The sequence below is a fragment of the Antedon bifida genome, chromosome 11 (assembly GCF_963402885.1).
Source record: "Antedon bifida chromosome 11, ecAntBifi1.1, whole genome shotgun sequence".
Taxonomy (NCBI): Eukaryota; Metazoa; Echinodermata; class Crinoidea; order Comatulida; family Antedonidae; genus Antedon; species Antedon bifida.
In genome coordinates, this window is record NC_136236.1 from 14,544,433 (window position 1) to 14,562,004 (window position 17,572).

Consider the following 17,572-nt stretch of genomic DNA (forward strand, 5'->3'; position numbering starts at 1 on the left):
ATTAAAAAAATAAACTAAAAATAAATTCAGATTAATCCAAAAAAGATTCTTTTTAAATATAATATAATTGACCAGAAATTTCAGCTTCACCATGGCTACGCTCACGTACACACACTTCATCAAAACCAACAATTGCACCAAAATATGAACACCAGCTTCATACTACAAACAATAATTAAGCCACTTCCCAACATTCACGTCAGTCCGAACACATGATATCAATCTTAATTAAACTTGCGATTACTTAATATTTATTATTGTCGTATCTCCATGGCAACAAGGGAATAATTAGATCTATATATTTTAGGTTTATCAGTAAAAGTACTTTACATTTGCTTTATCATATTATTTGCATTTTCGAATTTCCTACGGTATAAACAATGGTTATTGTTTAATTTTAATAATTGAAAACTATACCACAAAGCCAGCAATGAATATTTTTTTATTTAGATGGATTGCACTTTATTTTAAAGGTCATTTGTTATGTCATGAACTTTTTAAAATTCAATTGCAATTAGATTAAACTGTGGCCAAAATGACTATTGGGTTCAAATTAGCAAAAAGATAGGCAACCAAACTTGACTTAAATTTTCTTCAGTAAAAGAATCCATTGACATCCAGCCACTGACATCCGCATATTTTTTAGTGCTTATTTTATTTGTATATATATTTAAATTTCTAGAGAATACCTAAAATATTAAACAAAAACAGCTGAGACTTTCTTTCTTCATATATACAATGGCATTTATTTACAATAAAAACATAAATTATAACAATGACAAATATATTGAGAAATAGTGTATTTATGTTAACACATCTATTGAAATTCACAAAGCATATTAACTTTATTACTGGATATCAGCAAAAATTATTTCATATCCCCAGTAAAAATCTAAGCTGATTGTCTTGTACTTAACAATTAGACAATTGTCTTTGACGTTCTGCTCTTCTTCTTTTATGAGTTGAAAATACCCAAACACATCTTTGGGTGTTCAAATTCTTTAATGCTCCTAATTTTTAAAAATGTTTGTTAGTTAGCCCAAATAGCAAAGCTATAATTTTAGTTGCAATGATAATGTTTATAATGTAAGGGCGTGTGGCGCTGTGTGTTGGACGTTCGACTACTGATCGTTAGACCGAGGTTCGAATCCAACTCTCGCCGCATTGCTTGTATCCTTAGGCAAGATACTTTACTTACGTTTGCCTCTCTCCACCCAGGTGTATAAATGGGTACCCGGTTAGATCAACACAACTTTGCGCTGATTACTAGCTGCATATATGGGAGTATGTTTCCATAGGTGTTTGATCAGGAAATGACTGGGGTAATAATGTTCAGCGCATTGAGAGCTTGCTTATATGCGCTATATAAGAATGAACTATTATTATTATTATTATTATTATAATGTCTTTTCCTAACTGTTTATCAAGAACCTTAATACACCATACAATTAAGAATATGCAAAGTTTTTCTCATGTTGGACTTTATTCCCTAATGCAATACTATTTTAGTAGTTACGTTTATAATGATAATTAATAAAAACATGTTTTTATCGAGTTTGAAAGACAAATACTTATAAACTGTTTACATTTTTTTTCTCAGGTGGGCGTATCATACTAAAAACCTGATTACTACAAAACTTTGTATTTTTGCCATATAAATAAAATTATGAATTATATACATAATGTGTGCAAATGGACCAATACATTATATAAAACATGAACTTTCTTATGTAGGCAGTTTCTATATGTTCACTATAGACTCACAAAATAGTTCAAAGTGATTACCCCTATTCTCAACTAAAGGAAACTGTATATTTAAAAATTTAAAATTGCAAGTACAAAAATCTTTATTGATTCTACACATATTCTTTATACAATTCTCAAATAATAATTTTAATATATTCATATTTATATTTATATATAGTAGATAAATGTAGCACACTTTAGACCAAACTCAAAATAACATATTTCTAAACAATTTCTAACAAAATACTGTGTCTATCTATATTCATTTCTGATATTCCACGTATATTTTTGTTTACGTAATATTGTTTACATGTTGTTGTTGTTTACATGTTGTTGTTGTTTACATGTTGTTGTTGTTTACATGTTTACACAAATTAACATTCAAAATTCCAATGTTTGTATATGGACAGATTTGATAAATTTTACAAAAAAATTGAAACTTTAATATATTAAATGTATATGGATATATCCATTTTCTGTGAATCATGTTCAATGAAGTTCTTTTTAAAAGACTTGCCCTTAGCAATGATGTTAAAATAAAATAACACTTAAAATCCAACATAATGTTTGGCGTTATCATAACTGCTCCATTCACAAACTAATCCAAATGAACAGAAAATAGTTATATTTAAAATGTCACAATATTTAGCTTTTAGTGATCTCGGTTTTTCGACATCTGCTAAGTTCTGGTGATCGATGCCACGCGCAGCGCCCGTCGTCATGGACAATGCAGGTTGAGAATTTGCTCTCGCAACCACCATCCCATGCGTCCCACACACAAGCGCCATCGGCTTGTTTACTATGTATCCGTTTGTCACACTTGTCAAATAATCCGCATGTTGAAATCTGTAAAACATTCAAAATATCATATTTATTAATGAATTCATACAGATATTATTCAAATTATTTGCATATGATTTGCATATTTAATTTCCTAATGACGCTATTTGGGTATTATCAATGTACTTTCATTTCAAAATACTAAATTAATGTTTCATTAATTTGCAAAGTGCAAAAATAAATCAAACAACCGATTTTACAATTTTAGAAATTATTTCTCAAACACTGATATTTCATACTAATATTTTAAGCTATATTTTGACATATTACTGTAATTGTTTTTAATACCTAAATTATAGTTTTAAAAATAGAACCATACTATTATACAATTTGTTGTCAGTAAATCAAATAATTATTTACATACTATTTCAACATTATTTTTATCTGGCATCAATAATGTATTTATGTACATTATTCATGTTTAGGCAATTCTTGTGTATGCATTATGTTAAATTAATTTTGGGTAAATTTTATTGACTAACCTGGCAATTACAATTGCTTGTGTACTGATATCGAAGTCCTTTGCGCATTTTCTTGGTTATTGTGTCCCATTTGGCATGCCAGTTGCATGTTGTAAAACGGAGCTGGCCATCTTGCAGCATACCTACAACAAAATTAATACAATTATTGATAAAAAAGAAATTTATTTGTTTTTTAGTTATTATGAAATTCCACTAAAAAAAACAAAGCGAAAACAATAAATTGAGCAGTGTATTTTAATCGCATTTTCTATATTTCCAAAGAAAGTTTTCAAGGGGATGTAAAACTGTTACTGAACTTATAAACAAATTTGTATTAAACTAGGGAAAAGTGCCCTGATTAAACTTACAAACAACTTACAACATTTCCAAATATAGTATTATCTAAGCTAATTCTTGTGTCACATTTTTGCCCTATTTATTATCTCAAGGAGTGTTTACCAAAGTTTATCACAAATTCCTGAAGGTAAATATTGAGACCTATACTCTTTTGTCATTAGGCACGTGGGCCAAATAAACTCTTGTCTTGCTTGGATGGTTTTGGTGAATGTATGCGAGTGTGTTGATCCTCTCGTGGGGACAAACAGATTAACAGTGCCTAGGTAGTTTAACGATCGTATGTCAACTAACGGTTAAATGCTTTTAAATTTGCTATTAATTTGATAAAAATCAATTAATTCAATGTAGATTAATATTGGACTAATGTTTATGAGTGTATACTCAATTATTTAATATTTCTGTTAACTGCAGTAGAGTAGAGAAGTATTAATATTGATAATTATTGGTCCTCAACTATTGGCTTTATCATTTCCAATTTATTTTTTCTGCAGAATGATTCATTAAGAAATTACTTAATATTGAATATAGAGCATTATGATATATTGAATATGAAATATATATTCATGATATATTATAAATCAGAGCCCAAGTATCCTTTATGAAACGTTCATAAGAAAATGTTTAGCAACCCAGTTTTTTTGTATCCTCATAAATATATCTTGAAAATCAGGACAGTATAACATTTTGCATTAAATAATTGTTTATTGCCGAAAGCTCACCAAAAAGAAATGCATTTTGAAAATATTCAATATATTAAAAGAGAAAAGTAGGATTTTATTTGTATAAAGTAGATAAATTTAATAGATTAATATCAAGCCTGGAGATGTTCGTACTCTAACATATATTATATAGCTTAACTGCAGTGCCTGTAGCAATGGTCTGCACATCAGACAGACTAAACACACTATTTAGAAACACGTTTTCTTTGCTTAAGTCATTACTTAACGTATAAGTACCCATTTGCATTATCTGTTCTGACTTTATATATCAATGTATCTTACGGCAACATTCTGCAGGAGATCTCAACTAATACGGCAACAAACAAACGATAACGAATTTGTGAACAATTCATAAAATGACACTTGTCTTGAATATATAGGCTCAGCTTTTTCCTTTAGCTTTATTGATTACTGTATCATTAGCGAGGTTCGTTCGTTTTTTAGGTCACATGGTGATGCTTTTTATGTGCGTAGATAGAATCCTATTTTAATGAAATGTTAAAGCAATAACGTCAGTTTGAATAGCTCTGACTTTTCACAAACAATCTTGTTAACCCTCTTTTACAACTAAAAATATCCGAGTAGAAATGATTTACTAAAAGCAGATTTGAAACTACGTTAATAAATTTGTAATATAAAATGTATGAATTTTAGTGTTTATTTAAATGTCTTTAAAATGAATCTAAATATTATATTTCATCTAAAGCGATCTTTTTATTATGTTTGGCCTATTTAAACAGTCACTGGATGCGATTAATTTATAATGTACAAAATAAACTAAAGATATTGTTACCATTGAAATCCTAACCTATGTTACATACACTAATATAATGATTTCTAACTCGACATTAATTCTTGTCATTATCTGTTCGATGACGCATTTTAAATTAGGCGGTGTAAAATTTCTCAAGACGTTAATCTAATATTTCTACTCGGTATCCATGTTTGAATTTCATTATTCCGACAAATAATAGATAATTTATTCATAGCTCGCAACAGAACGTTGATAATTAACTTTGTAATTAGAGCAGGACAAACAAGGTTCGTCATGTTTTTGTGAATATATCACAACAATGTTTTCAATTTATTTAACAAGTGTCCATTGATCACATACTGGGTGCACTGATTGTTCTTGTTTCCAAAGTGAGTGATAATATACAAACAGCTTGATACCTAACACTCTTAATTTAAACAGCCACAATTTCTCTTTGACATATTAAACTAGCTAGTTAAACAACTCTTGGTTTAACAAAATATTTAATCTGAATTTAAGTGGTTATATTTTAAGGGGACATTGACTCCCGATTTAGCTAGGGGCCGATCTGAGGGAGACAAAACAAAGGAATAATGGAAGAAATGATGAAATAGCCTGCGGTGTTTTTGAGTTAAATTATTATTAGTTGAGATAAGATCATATCGTCCTTGTACATGATTGAATTTCTTCAATACCAATTTTAAATATTGTATATTCAGTTTACCACCACTTCTACTCACAACGTTAATTAATACAGTTCAATTTTCGTATACATGACTTCAAAATCTATATAGTTCATTTTCAACAGTCAATATATGATAGATAATAATCTATTTAAATCTGTAGCCTGACTCATACTATTCTCACATCAAAGTATTTTATCTGATCAGGTTATCACATGTATAATCTACTGTACTTGGCATTGACTAGACTCTGAAACTTGTTGCAAACTAGACTATTATTTTATTTATGAAATATGTCAATCTAATATTTGTGACTTGTCTGAAAATATTTGTTATTGTATGGAAAATGAAAGAAAATTTATTCAGATATGTCTGTTTTTCTTCATAGAAGCATTGTATGTGCATAAACAATTTTATTAATGGAACTCAATTTTGAAACTGAAGAATATTTGCAGCAATTTGTAATATATTGAAATCAAATTATGGCGTTTATACATTATACATTTTGTTGTACTTACCCATAAATAGATACTGTTCACCTTCTTGCATTGTTGCGACGCCACAGAGGGAGTCAAATATTGACGTGTAAATGCTAGTTTCAGCGCCATTGGCAATAAATTCTTGTCCTTTATAGACTTTCTTTATGCGGATCTGCCAATGTTTAAAAGGTTCGTTTGGATTACTTGAACCACTTGATGGTGCTGTCGGCAGTACAACATCATTTTTATGCCTTTTTGTAAAGATTGAATGTCCAATTTTTGAGTAATAAGGAACTACTTTAGCTCTGATAACTGTAAAGAAAAAAAAAAAATTGTTATTCAAATTTTATATATTGCAGCTGCTGCTTTGCCTTATTTAATATTATATTTACCAAGAAACCAATTACACTGTTTTTAATGTGATGTTTATTATGTTCTTGTTATTGATAATTTTTTAAGACAGAACGCACTGTTGTGTATTAAATTGACATGACAATAGTTTAAAGTGCTTTCCTCTTCATTTAAGAATCAATCGCTCGCGACTTATTAATAAAACCTTAATAACTCAAGCATGACTGTTCTTTATTGTGGATAGTAACGGTACCGCTTCATTACCATTTCATACATCATCCTGCATAACGAGTTTTTGAATACGCTACGTTGGCTTCATTACGTAAAAATTGACTTCTTCAAACCTTTGTCTTTTCTCGCTTTTCTTTGTCAAAACCAAGCAAAAACATTCGTCCTAACACCACCTGCCTATAAACGCACTGACTCAAGCAAACAAAAGGGGTAATTGATATTCATACAATATACATTTACTTATAATCTACAATATGAGTCAAATCCATGAATATTTTGATTATAATTTTAATCATGGCCCGTGAAAAGCTAGTACAGTTTTTGTTCAAAAATAATCCTCTTATTTTTTATTTTTTGACTTTCTGTTAGGAGATTTGTCAAAAAGGTTAGTTTTTAGTGTTTGTTCATTGGCCTGTGTTCTGAATTCAGAAGTTTGTTTTTACTGAAATTCGACTTTATGATAAATGTATTGTTCGTGTACTAAAGAAAGGCACGTGGCTTAGAGGCTGCTCATAGACATGGACGACTTATTTATATTATTGACCGCACAAACAAGTTCTAGACAAACTCAACTATTTGGTGATTCATGATGCTGTATAAAGCTTTCTTTTTAAATTCTTGACGTGGTAGTCACTCAAGCTGAACTTTTAAACTTAATAAAAGATTGTCTCTAATAGTTCTGATGTTATACAAGATTAACTCTACAAGTTCCCATGGATTTAACAATATTTCTATTGTTACAACTTCCGATCCATTTCAATTAAGACAAATTCATTCATTTTTGGTCGTACATTCTCAGTTTTTTTTGGGCCACATTTAACTTTGCTTTATTACACTACAGTTTATACTATTTTGGGAACCTTGTGAACATATAATTAGGAAGGGATAATTTCATTCTTCCCTAACTTATATTTTACATACTTATCAGCATAGCTGTACATATTTGATTTTGAGTTGTAGTACTGTATGTTGTTTATTATAAATAACATTAGCATAATGTACACCTATTTAACACAGAAGTGGTTATTTTCTTTGTTTTCACTTGCTATTTGAATATTTTCCATTTGTTGTAAGGCAGTTATGCATTACAAAACGGTAGTTACTGGAAAATATTATTAAGAATCGTTTAAACTGAGAAACGTTAAATGCGTTGTAAATTGTTCATCTCCATACAAATTGCTATTTGTAAAATTCATTCGTCACATTGATAGGTGTAAATTTGGCAGTATAAACTGCGAATCATTTAATTCTGTACTTGATTTTGCTGAACTCTGTCGAGTGTGTATATCTTGTGATTAGGCCAGTGTGTCAGGCGCTATCCAATACTTGTGTATTGCATATGCCTGCGGTGATATGATGGTGCCATCGCTACTGTAAACTATTACATATACTGTATGGACAGCATGCAATGTTCAACCTAATGAATTTTAACTTCAGAACCGTGCCGTAATATTTATTTAATCTCTAACATAGAAAATTAATTTACAGTATTCAATATATAATATTTTACCAAAATTTGTATGAAAATATGATTTTAGTTTTTATTCGCTTCCCTTAATTTGTTCTACTTATTCTAAAATATTATTGCCGCGTTTGTCAATTGCGTTGTATCACAATAAAACGTGATATAATAAAATGTTTAAACAGTCCCCATCCAACTCTTATTCTTTCTGTCAACAGTTGGCAATAAAATGTGCGCATTAGCGGTCGATATAACAAGTAAAATAATGGGGTTTATGTATTTATTGAACTGTTTATGAGTTAAGAAACTTTTCAAAAATGTCTATTTAGAATATGCATTAGTTTGTATAACTCTGAAGTTTACACAGAGAAGAATTGTGGAAATTTGGTAAATTTTTGGAATATTGATTCAAAAGTTTTGGCAGTTCATACAGCTCTAAAAATTTGTAATGTTACTCATACAATTAAGAACAATTTACAAGCACTACACAATCCAGTTGTTTGGTAAGCATTTAAAACAGCAAGAAAAACAGTAGGTCTACTGTCCAAACTAATGGCAAATTGATCGCAATTGAAAACTATCTACCGTTATTGTTTTCTGTATCAATTTCGGTAATTTGAGATCAGAGTAATTACGTTTCGATCGTGAGAAGTCGTATTGCCGTATGTACAATAATGATAATAATGAACAACCGGTATACAATATATACTCCTTAAAGAAATGTTAATTGCGAATGTTAACATACGCATTAAATTGGAATGAGGTCTCACTAAACTTATATATTAACCCAATTGATTTAATAAAAATATGCTTTAGTGGTATTTCAGATATCAACAAATATAACTTGCTGTATAAATTAGGTTTTACGATTCACTATAAACAAGAGTTTAAAATCCATAAGAAATTTTAAGAAAAGAGATCTTTAATAATTAAGTGGATTCTAAATAATGTTCACACGCCCCAACACATCCAGTTGTTCAGCTTTAGTAAAACTGTCAAAGTCGTACCGACCTTTCAAGCAATTAAAATTTGGACATTTAACAAACTTTGCGGCTCCCTGCATACAATTGAACTTTCCCATTAGCTGGAGTCATTGACTTCAAAACTTACCAAAACCAGTAAATAAAACTGTAGACAATGAAGTACTATATCAAATATCCTCATTTAAAAACCGCCTATTTAAAATTTGATTGTAACCAAAACTGAAAAACTTTGTTCTAACCGATTTGAAGACTAGTATCTCTCTCCAACTAGATAATTGTAGAGATAATTTTTATCTGTAAATACCGATCTTTTCAAACACAATTATTTCATCAACTCTTTGTAAAAAGACAACTTAACCTTTGTTTGTTAACGGTAGTTTGCTTTCAATTGTTAGTACCAAGCTCTTTTGTTATTGTTGAAAAACATAAAATTCTTTTTTATACAATAACTTTCCTGTTCATTTCCATTCAGTAAGTTAGACAAACGTGTAGGTATCTTGTTTGAATGGGCATACCATAATGATGACAGTGTGTTATGCTTTATTTATTGATGGTAAGGCATTTAAAATGCCTTCTTTAACATTCACCATGACAAATATTGATTTATATCTGTAATTATATTCATATTAATGTTAGTTCAAACTCTGTTTTATAAGCAAAATTTAGTGCGTTTTTGGATGGTGGGGGAGGAGGGTGAGATGTCGAATACTTATGTCTATATACTGTTACATAGTTCAGTAAAATGAGTAAAGGGCTGCTGAAAAGTGAACAAATAAGTTGAGTTTAATTTTAGGGCATCTTTAGCAAATGATTTCATAAATCATGTGGTAGTTTAGTCAACCTTTGCATATGTATGCTTGGTTGAAAATATCCACATTGCATTCGTAGACCATTCTATGTAAACTATTCAGTTTAATTTCTTCAACTTGCATACTTGATTAAATTTCCTTCACTTGAATGTCAACCTTACAATTTAGATTGGATATTTTTATTTCGTCTTCATTTCGCCAAACTCTGAATTCATTATTTAATGTACATGATCGTAAAATGTATTACTTAAGTGTTTGCGCTGACAAATTCTACCATTAAAAATTCATTTTTATGTTTAAAAATTCTGTGAACTTTGAGTGAGTCCCTGTACTAAAGAATGATGAATTTATTAAACCAATATGTCCTTGGACATGATTAAATATTGCAAATAAGAGATAATAAATTTTGAAAGAATTACACACGATAATAATTCAATAACTGATGTTTGATCATTTATCACTGTAGGAAAAATGTTATTGCAGGCTTTTAGAACTAATATGCAGTAATTATAGTACGTTACAAATAAATAATTTCAGTCTCGTATTGTATCCTTTCAATTTGCAGGAAAAGAAGAAATGAGTGTGAGGTTAGGGGTTTAAAAGTCGACAATTTACATGGGTAAAAATGATAATGTTTTCTCAATTGAAAATTAATTCAACACATAGGATTCTCAATCATATTGGACATTTTTTTCTTTCATTGTCAATTATTAATGTCAGGGTCAGACACGCGTTAGTATAAAGAATTGTTCCAATACTTAAAACCACCAGGAGATCCTTAAACAAATAACAATTGTTAGAATTTCTTGAATTTTTATATAGAACTTATAGTTCCTGTTTACAGATGTTTCTATTTTAAAAGACATAGAACCTGTTTTTGTGAACCCAGTGGTATATCCTGAATCATTGTGAACCATTGAAGTGATAGTAATGTGAACACGACTAGAAATAAAGAAGAACTAAATTTGATATGGCCCTGAATATTTAATAGTGTTTTCGTATTCTTTGAAGTTATGCCTACAGGTTACATTTGAATACTGGAGCTTTATAGTTTCATGAACTTGTGGTTTGTTAGCAGCAAAGTAGGGATAATGTTCAATTAGTCCTATTTGTAGTTTTTAAAAAGATACTCAAATGTTTTGTTGATTTGATCATTGCCTTTACTGAATAAATTGTACAGTAAGGTATGGGAGAGAGAATATGCATTTAAAACTTCTTTAGTCCTATAGTCTTTTCTTGATAACTATTAAGCAAAGTACGGTAAATGAAATGTTAGAAAGATCTTTTTATGATAGTCTTGTGCTTGCAACCGACAGTACATTTTGCACAGGTTTGCAAAAAGTGTACCTATTTATATATGTTGTAGCAGTATGCAGTTGTATTATGTAAAAGCAGTTTTAAAGATATCTAGATTACTGTCATTTAAGACTGACCAATTTAGGATGACTTGTCCTGCTTTTTTTCACAATCTAATGGTACAGTACATTAGTCATAGAGCAAAAACCATATTTTTTTTCTTCAGTAATTATCATAATGTTAATAGATTTAAATATACCACCATACGGTGATAATCATACTGAATTTCTGATAATTGTTTAAATTAGTCATAAAGTAAATTCTATGACCATTAAATCAAGTAGCTCAACAAAAAGCATATTTCCACTGAAGAAGTGGAACATGCTTTTTTCGGTTTGAAAGCTTAGGATTTTATTAATCTTTATAACGAATAAGTGTTTGCTTTGTAACACCTGCAAATGTGGTTGTTGAAGGTACGTGCCCAGGTAGGCTGGCGACCAATCATAGATAGGAGTAGAGTGCCGTGTAAACATCCAAAACAATACAAGAGAGCTGTTATATCCTCAGTCGCGTGTTGTTGAACAAAGTCCAAATGATGAATTATTAAACACGGTAAACATTATCATTACGATTGGAAACAATTTTCTTCCAAACTTCCAAAATCATTGATATTTATTTCCATAAACATAGTGTACCTGTTGAAATCTGTGGGTTATATCACTTATTTGTATAGGAACGTGATTTAATTTCCTTAATAATTCTTCAGTTGATTATTAATAACAAGTCGCGAGCCTGTGTTTAGACTCACGCGAAGATTTACTGTGTGTACACACTGTCAACACTGTATACAATTGCAGAGGGAAAGTATTTGCTTAACTTTAATACTAGTAAAAGGGGCATTAAGGATTTTATCAAAGGTTGTATAATAGACAATATGAAAGAAAATAATTCAATTAGGAACTTTGTTCAGTTGAGGTACTATAGTAGGCCTGAATTAAAATAGAGTTAGCGAAAATGTTGTTTCGTTCACTGTAAACAATTTTCCAAATAAATGGATCTCCCTCTGCTGGTTTTCCATGATTCAGTTACATTGTGTTGCAATTAAACCATATACAGTTAGACCTACAAATGTTTCAACTTGTTTGCGACTGTCAGTTTGTTATGGATTTACTACCCTGTGAAATGCAACGAAGGCTTTACCCATCAACAGGAATCAAAGCCCCAAAGCTATCATGACAAAATCCTCTTAGTCAGGAGCCTACATTTTATGTATCTTTTATAACTTTGGACTGTCATGAATTATGATGTGTAGTTTATGTTGGCTTGATGACATGTTTGTAATTAAAGGCTATGAAGCACCCTGCGGAGTCCTCACTGGCTAATGAATATTTAATAGACGCATTTCTAGCTAATGAATATTCAATAGAAATCTTAGAAGCTAATGAATATTCAATGAGTGACTGAACATTAATTTTAAAAAAATGTTGAGCATTTTTAGACTTTTTTTGTTTTATAACAAAGTACTAATTAGGTCATGATTAAGGAATATTTTAAAGTTTGAATTTTTTCAAAAAAAGAATCCTATTACTGTATGGTATAAAGTGTAATCATCAAGGTAATGGTATACTATATTACTATTAGTATTAAGACATTAATAAACAAAAATGTTTACCATGTACCTATAATAATAATAATGCATAAACAAAATGAATAATGAATATAATAGTAATAATAACAATATCAGGAAAGTTGCTTTTTCTCTGATTTCCGTATCAATCACCTACCAAAATCTGACTTGCAAAAGTGGTCCTGGGGATGTGCAGGCAAACAAGTACACGACATCACAGCATAAAAACATGAGATAAAAATCAGTCCAAGAAAAGTTAACAATTGCGTAGTAATCGCCATGTTGTTTAAGATCTATACTGTCCAATAGGCAGTGCGGTTATAACGTCTTCCTTGTCTGTTTAATTTATTTTTGTTTGTAACTTTTCTCTAGTAAGTAATCCTTTTCAGCCAAAGTTAGCTTCTAAGTGAAGTTGTAGGTTTACTGATTGTCTGCTTTTATACGCTCTGTGTGGGCTAGCATGCGCTGACTGCTTTCACAGTAACACCCTGCCTATTGTAGCAGGCTTGCTTGTAATTGAAACCTGCTCAAGCAGAACGATAGCAGTGTGTCAGTAGGTGCTTAAGAAGCTCTCTGATTGGTTGAAAAGATAACTGCCTTCGTTTACAGTACACTTTTTCTTTATCAGTGCTGTGATATTATATCTCAGTGCAATACCATGGATTCCACACAGATAACCCTGGTACCAGTGTATTTTGTGATCTATGCCTAATATCTAGGGCATAGCTTAGGGAGGTATGAAATCATAGTCAGCACTGTTAAATTTAACAAGAATGTTATCTTCTGAAGTTAGCTATTAAAAATGTTTCAATCATAAACTCATTGCACTGTTTTAACCTAATGGTAAAAAAAATAACTTGTGTATAAAACATATTTTATGTTTGTACATTAAAGGCCATTTACAAGAATTGGATATAATGTTTCCTCCATTGTTCAGTACATGTCACACCCATATTAGACCCACCCTAATTTAAATAGGTAAGAAATTTCTATGTGAAAGTTTCAAACTTATATAAAATGATTTCTTTTGCTTTTTTTGCTCCTTATAATAAATACATAATTTGTTTTTTATTTCATTGCAAAAATTTGTAAATCTTTTTGGATTTAAAGATTTCAATACTGGATTTATCATCTTATGACATTATCTTTAAATCTGTGATATGTCCTGTCAAACTTGTGGAAGATGAATCGATCAAATAAAAAGTAAATAACATTCGGAAATGTTATCTTTTTCTTAAATTGTGTTTAATTTAGATTAGATTGATCCTACAGTTAGCATTACACTGAATGAAAGATGTGTCCTCAATAAACTAATATGCTCATATTTCATGTTTTATCTTTGATAAAGATATGTGGGATTTGTTTTCCTTACAACAGTATGGACATTTAATAAAGTTGTGGATGAATGCTATATGTTGTGTATTTGGAAAAAATACTTAGAAGTTAATAGGAACTGCACAGTTTCAATTCAACCCTCATTTAATACATAGTTTTGTGTTTTTCAATTTACAAAGAAGACCTAGTAGGCCTAAAATCTGGCTACTTTGTAAAAAAAAACATGATATTTTGTAACAATATAGACATACTAATAATAGCATGCTGTGTTACTAGGCTGATCACCCACTTTAATCAGCAAGATACTCCCTAATTATTTCACTCAATTTCTAAGCCTCTGTTGTTCAATTTAAACAGTTTAACCTCGTCAGTTAAAGCACATAGCTGGATTATTGACTTTTTAAATCCCAGGTCAAAACAAGGAGATTAAGAATTTATTCAACCATGATCCAAAACTTTCCCTGTGCCAGACTGATTAAGTTTTTGTCTTTATATTTTGGAAAACAATTCATTAACAAAACAATACTTCCACAACTTTTCATTGAAACTTTGATAATACTAGATAAGTTGCCTAGTAACCAGCTTGCCCTATAGATAGCAGGGTATAGTGCCATCTGCTGATAAAAAGGGATAGTATAAATGTGGGTAGGGTGCAAAATATATAATTAGGTACTGGACTACATTTTATTCGTTCATAAAATAGATATCTCCAGTAGTCTTTCTCTTTTTTTCTTTCTGTGACCATTTTAGGGATATGAAAACAAGGGTTGTAGATTTGACCTCTGTTATAATATAACAGTTCAAATTTATATTATTGTAACATTTATATATTTCAACAATCGTTTTTATCAGCTATTTTATGTTTTTCAATGTGTCAAATGCCAATTGGATGATATTTAGCTCTAACTATTTTGCAAGATATATGCCAAGAAAAATCTAATCGAACGAATAAGCTATGACGAGGTAGTAATGATATCGCTAATGTTAGCGTCCTAGATAGTAGATATCTTTGTTATTTTAACTGACTGGATAACATACAGATTCAAAGACCAAAAAGGTTAACATTATACAATGTTCATGTTCATTGCTGTATTTTCTGATTCATCGGTTATAACGAAACGACTCCATTGAAAATGATGGAGCGTACTAAAATATCCAATATTTTATCTACTATAAAACAAAATGGCATAGAGAGACTATTAGGTTCATTTTCTTTTTCATATGGATCATTAGAAAATGGCTGAAGTTAATAAAATCGATATAAAATTGACTTTCTCTAAAGATAGGTCAACAGACATAATATAAAGATTGAACATCTATAATCATAAATTCCATTATCTCATCATAGTTCACATCATTTAATTTACTCTTAAATTCATATTTAATATCAAAATGTAGGCCTATTATATTTACCCTTGGAAAGTCTCAACAAAATAAAAGGTCAGAGAATTTACCTGCTTTTATTTTTTTTAAAGTAGGTTAGGTTCAAATAAGAGAATGAGATTAGAACCAACAACCCCACAGTCAAAGGGAATGAACCTTATTAGATTCTCCAGTACCATGCAATTTTAACACTTCCCACCCATTATGAATACCCTCAACAATACAGGTAGAGATGGGCGGAGTCACCAAGCCCAAGTTGTTTCCACCCAGCAATTTTGGGCCTTCCCACCCAGCTTAATATTCACTAAACACCTGCCCTAAGGAGGGGCCTTCCTTGTAAATAAGTAACCCACCTTTAACTTGAGACCTTGAGCTTAAGATGTGTGCAACTTTCTAAATTAAATATCTTTTATTATATACCAAGTTTTCTAAAATTCAAAGTATCAATTTTATTTATTGCAACAATAAAATCTGTCATTTAACTACAGACAATAGAACATGTCTTTGTTTTTACAGAGAATTCCCAAGAAATATTACTTAATGAGTAATTGTAATTAGCACGTCTCTTATGGCTGCTTCCCTCTGTGAATATCAGCTTTGTGTATGTACCACTCTAGAGACAAATGTGGATCATCTTCTTTTCATTTAAACCATAAGATCCAATTTCTCTTAATTGCTACTTAAGTTTTAGTTCTGGTTATAGTATTTTCTATTGTCTTTTTCTATTGTTTTATCGAAAGCCACATGTGTTGGTGTCATTCTTTTCATTAAGGATAGAAGATGATATCATTTAAGATTAGAAGAAGTGTCAGTTTGATTTTGATTGAAGTCACCATGATTGAAAGTAACTTACAGTACCAGCAACACCATTTAATATTTTTATCATTAAGATTGAAATTAGAGTTGTTGTCAGTTTTTCTGATCACATGTTTCCTCTTAGTTTGTTCAAACAACTTTCCAATTACTGCTTTAGTTCATTACCGCTTAATTTTCCATGAGATTGAACTTAGATGTGCTGAAATTTTTTTCTAAATTTCAAATCACAAGCTTTCTCAGTTTAAAAAAAAATTTGAATTACCAATTTAGGTTCTTAATTTCTATTAAGATTGAGCTGTCATATCATTTCTCCCTGGTTGTATATAAAATTAAAAGTAGAGAATGTTTTTCCAGACTTCCTGTATGAAAATACCAGCAAATTTTGACCATCACCTACTTTTTCCAATTATGGCACACTTTGCCACACGCCTTGTCCTTACAGAACAAAGCAAGTTTGTTTTATTCGTTAAAACAACAATTGAAGTAAATACAGGTTTGAACACAGGCACACTTTGGCACATGCAGCATTGTTGGTGTCTCAATCAATAATGATCTCATTGTCTAATGGGACATGTGTAGGCCTACTGCTCTCATTTAACAGAACGAGGATCTGAATAGTGTTTAGTTTTAATTACTATAATAAATTGTTTGTGTTGTACCAACAGTTGTCATGGTGTCCATTGGAATTTTTCTGTTCATATTCCTATAATATAATAGATTTGTATTATATTACGCTTCAATACAAAAATAACAACCTTCTCAATGCACAGTGGACTAGATTTTACATCAATTTTTTCATCTCCCCAAAAGGCACCTTCGTTTGAAGGTCCTACAAAACGGCGCTCATTGTCTGTCAACAACAAATACATTATGATAATGCTGATTCAATTTAGTTACTAATAAATTTGGTTAAAATAGAACAATTGACAACAATTAGTGGAGGGTGTGTATTGGCTCTATGTCATTACTGGTACATCTCCCTGCTGGTATCCAATACCTTTCTAAAAGCCTCATCTAGTTAAAGATAACTTATACACCTTAAAATAACCAGATGAACAAAATATATAGCTGATCTTAATCCTGAAAAACAAAACATTAATTAAAATAGCATCAGTGAATAATGCATTTTCATGGAATTACGATGCTTGATAAAAGAAAACCTCCAAATGTTATCTTTGTTGCATCACATCAAAGGGACCTATATAAACTGTTTTTATGAAAGATTAGTACCTTTTTGTTT

The 17,572-nt window shown here is 30.4% G+C and overlaps 2 protein-coding genes across 6 annotated transcripts in view; one reads left to right on the forward strand and one right to left on the reverse strand.

Annotated features, from left to right (window-relative positions):
* LOC144855979 (synapsin-like) overlaps window positions 1-17,572 on the forward strand; it is a 229,404-nt gene that overhangs the window by 46,158 nt on the left and 165,674 nt on the right. The gene's annotated exons all lie outside the window — the stretch shown is intronic.
* On the reverse strand, window positions 948-13,302 carry LOC144855993 (metalloproteinase inhibitor 2-like). Its single transcript, XM_078713969.1, has 4 exons — window positions 12,956-13,302; window positions 6,079-6,351; window positions 3,069-3,190; window positions 948-2,592 (listed from the first exon to the last, which is right to left on the reverse strand). Exons 1-4 carry the CDS (start codon window positions 13,077-13,079, stop codon window positions 2,392-2,394), a joined length of 720 nt encoding a protein of 239 aa, XP_078570095.1. The 5' UTR covers window positions 13,080-13,302; the 3' UTR covers window positions 948-2,391.

Coding starts and splice junctions, on each gene's coding strand:
- LOC144855993 (XM_078713969.1), bottom strand. CDS start 13,079: ATGGCGATTACTACGCAATTGTTAACTTTTCTTGGACTGATTTTTATC. Junction 3,191..6,078: donor TGAACAGTATCTATTTATGG/GTAAGTACAACA, acceptor ATTTTGTTGTAG/GTATGCTGCAAGATGGCCAG. Junction 2,593..3,068: donor CAAGCAATTGTAATTGCCAG/GTTAGTCAATAA, acceptor AATGTTTTACAG/ATTTCAACATGCGGATTATT.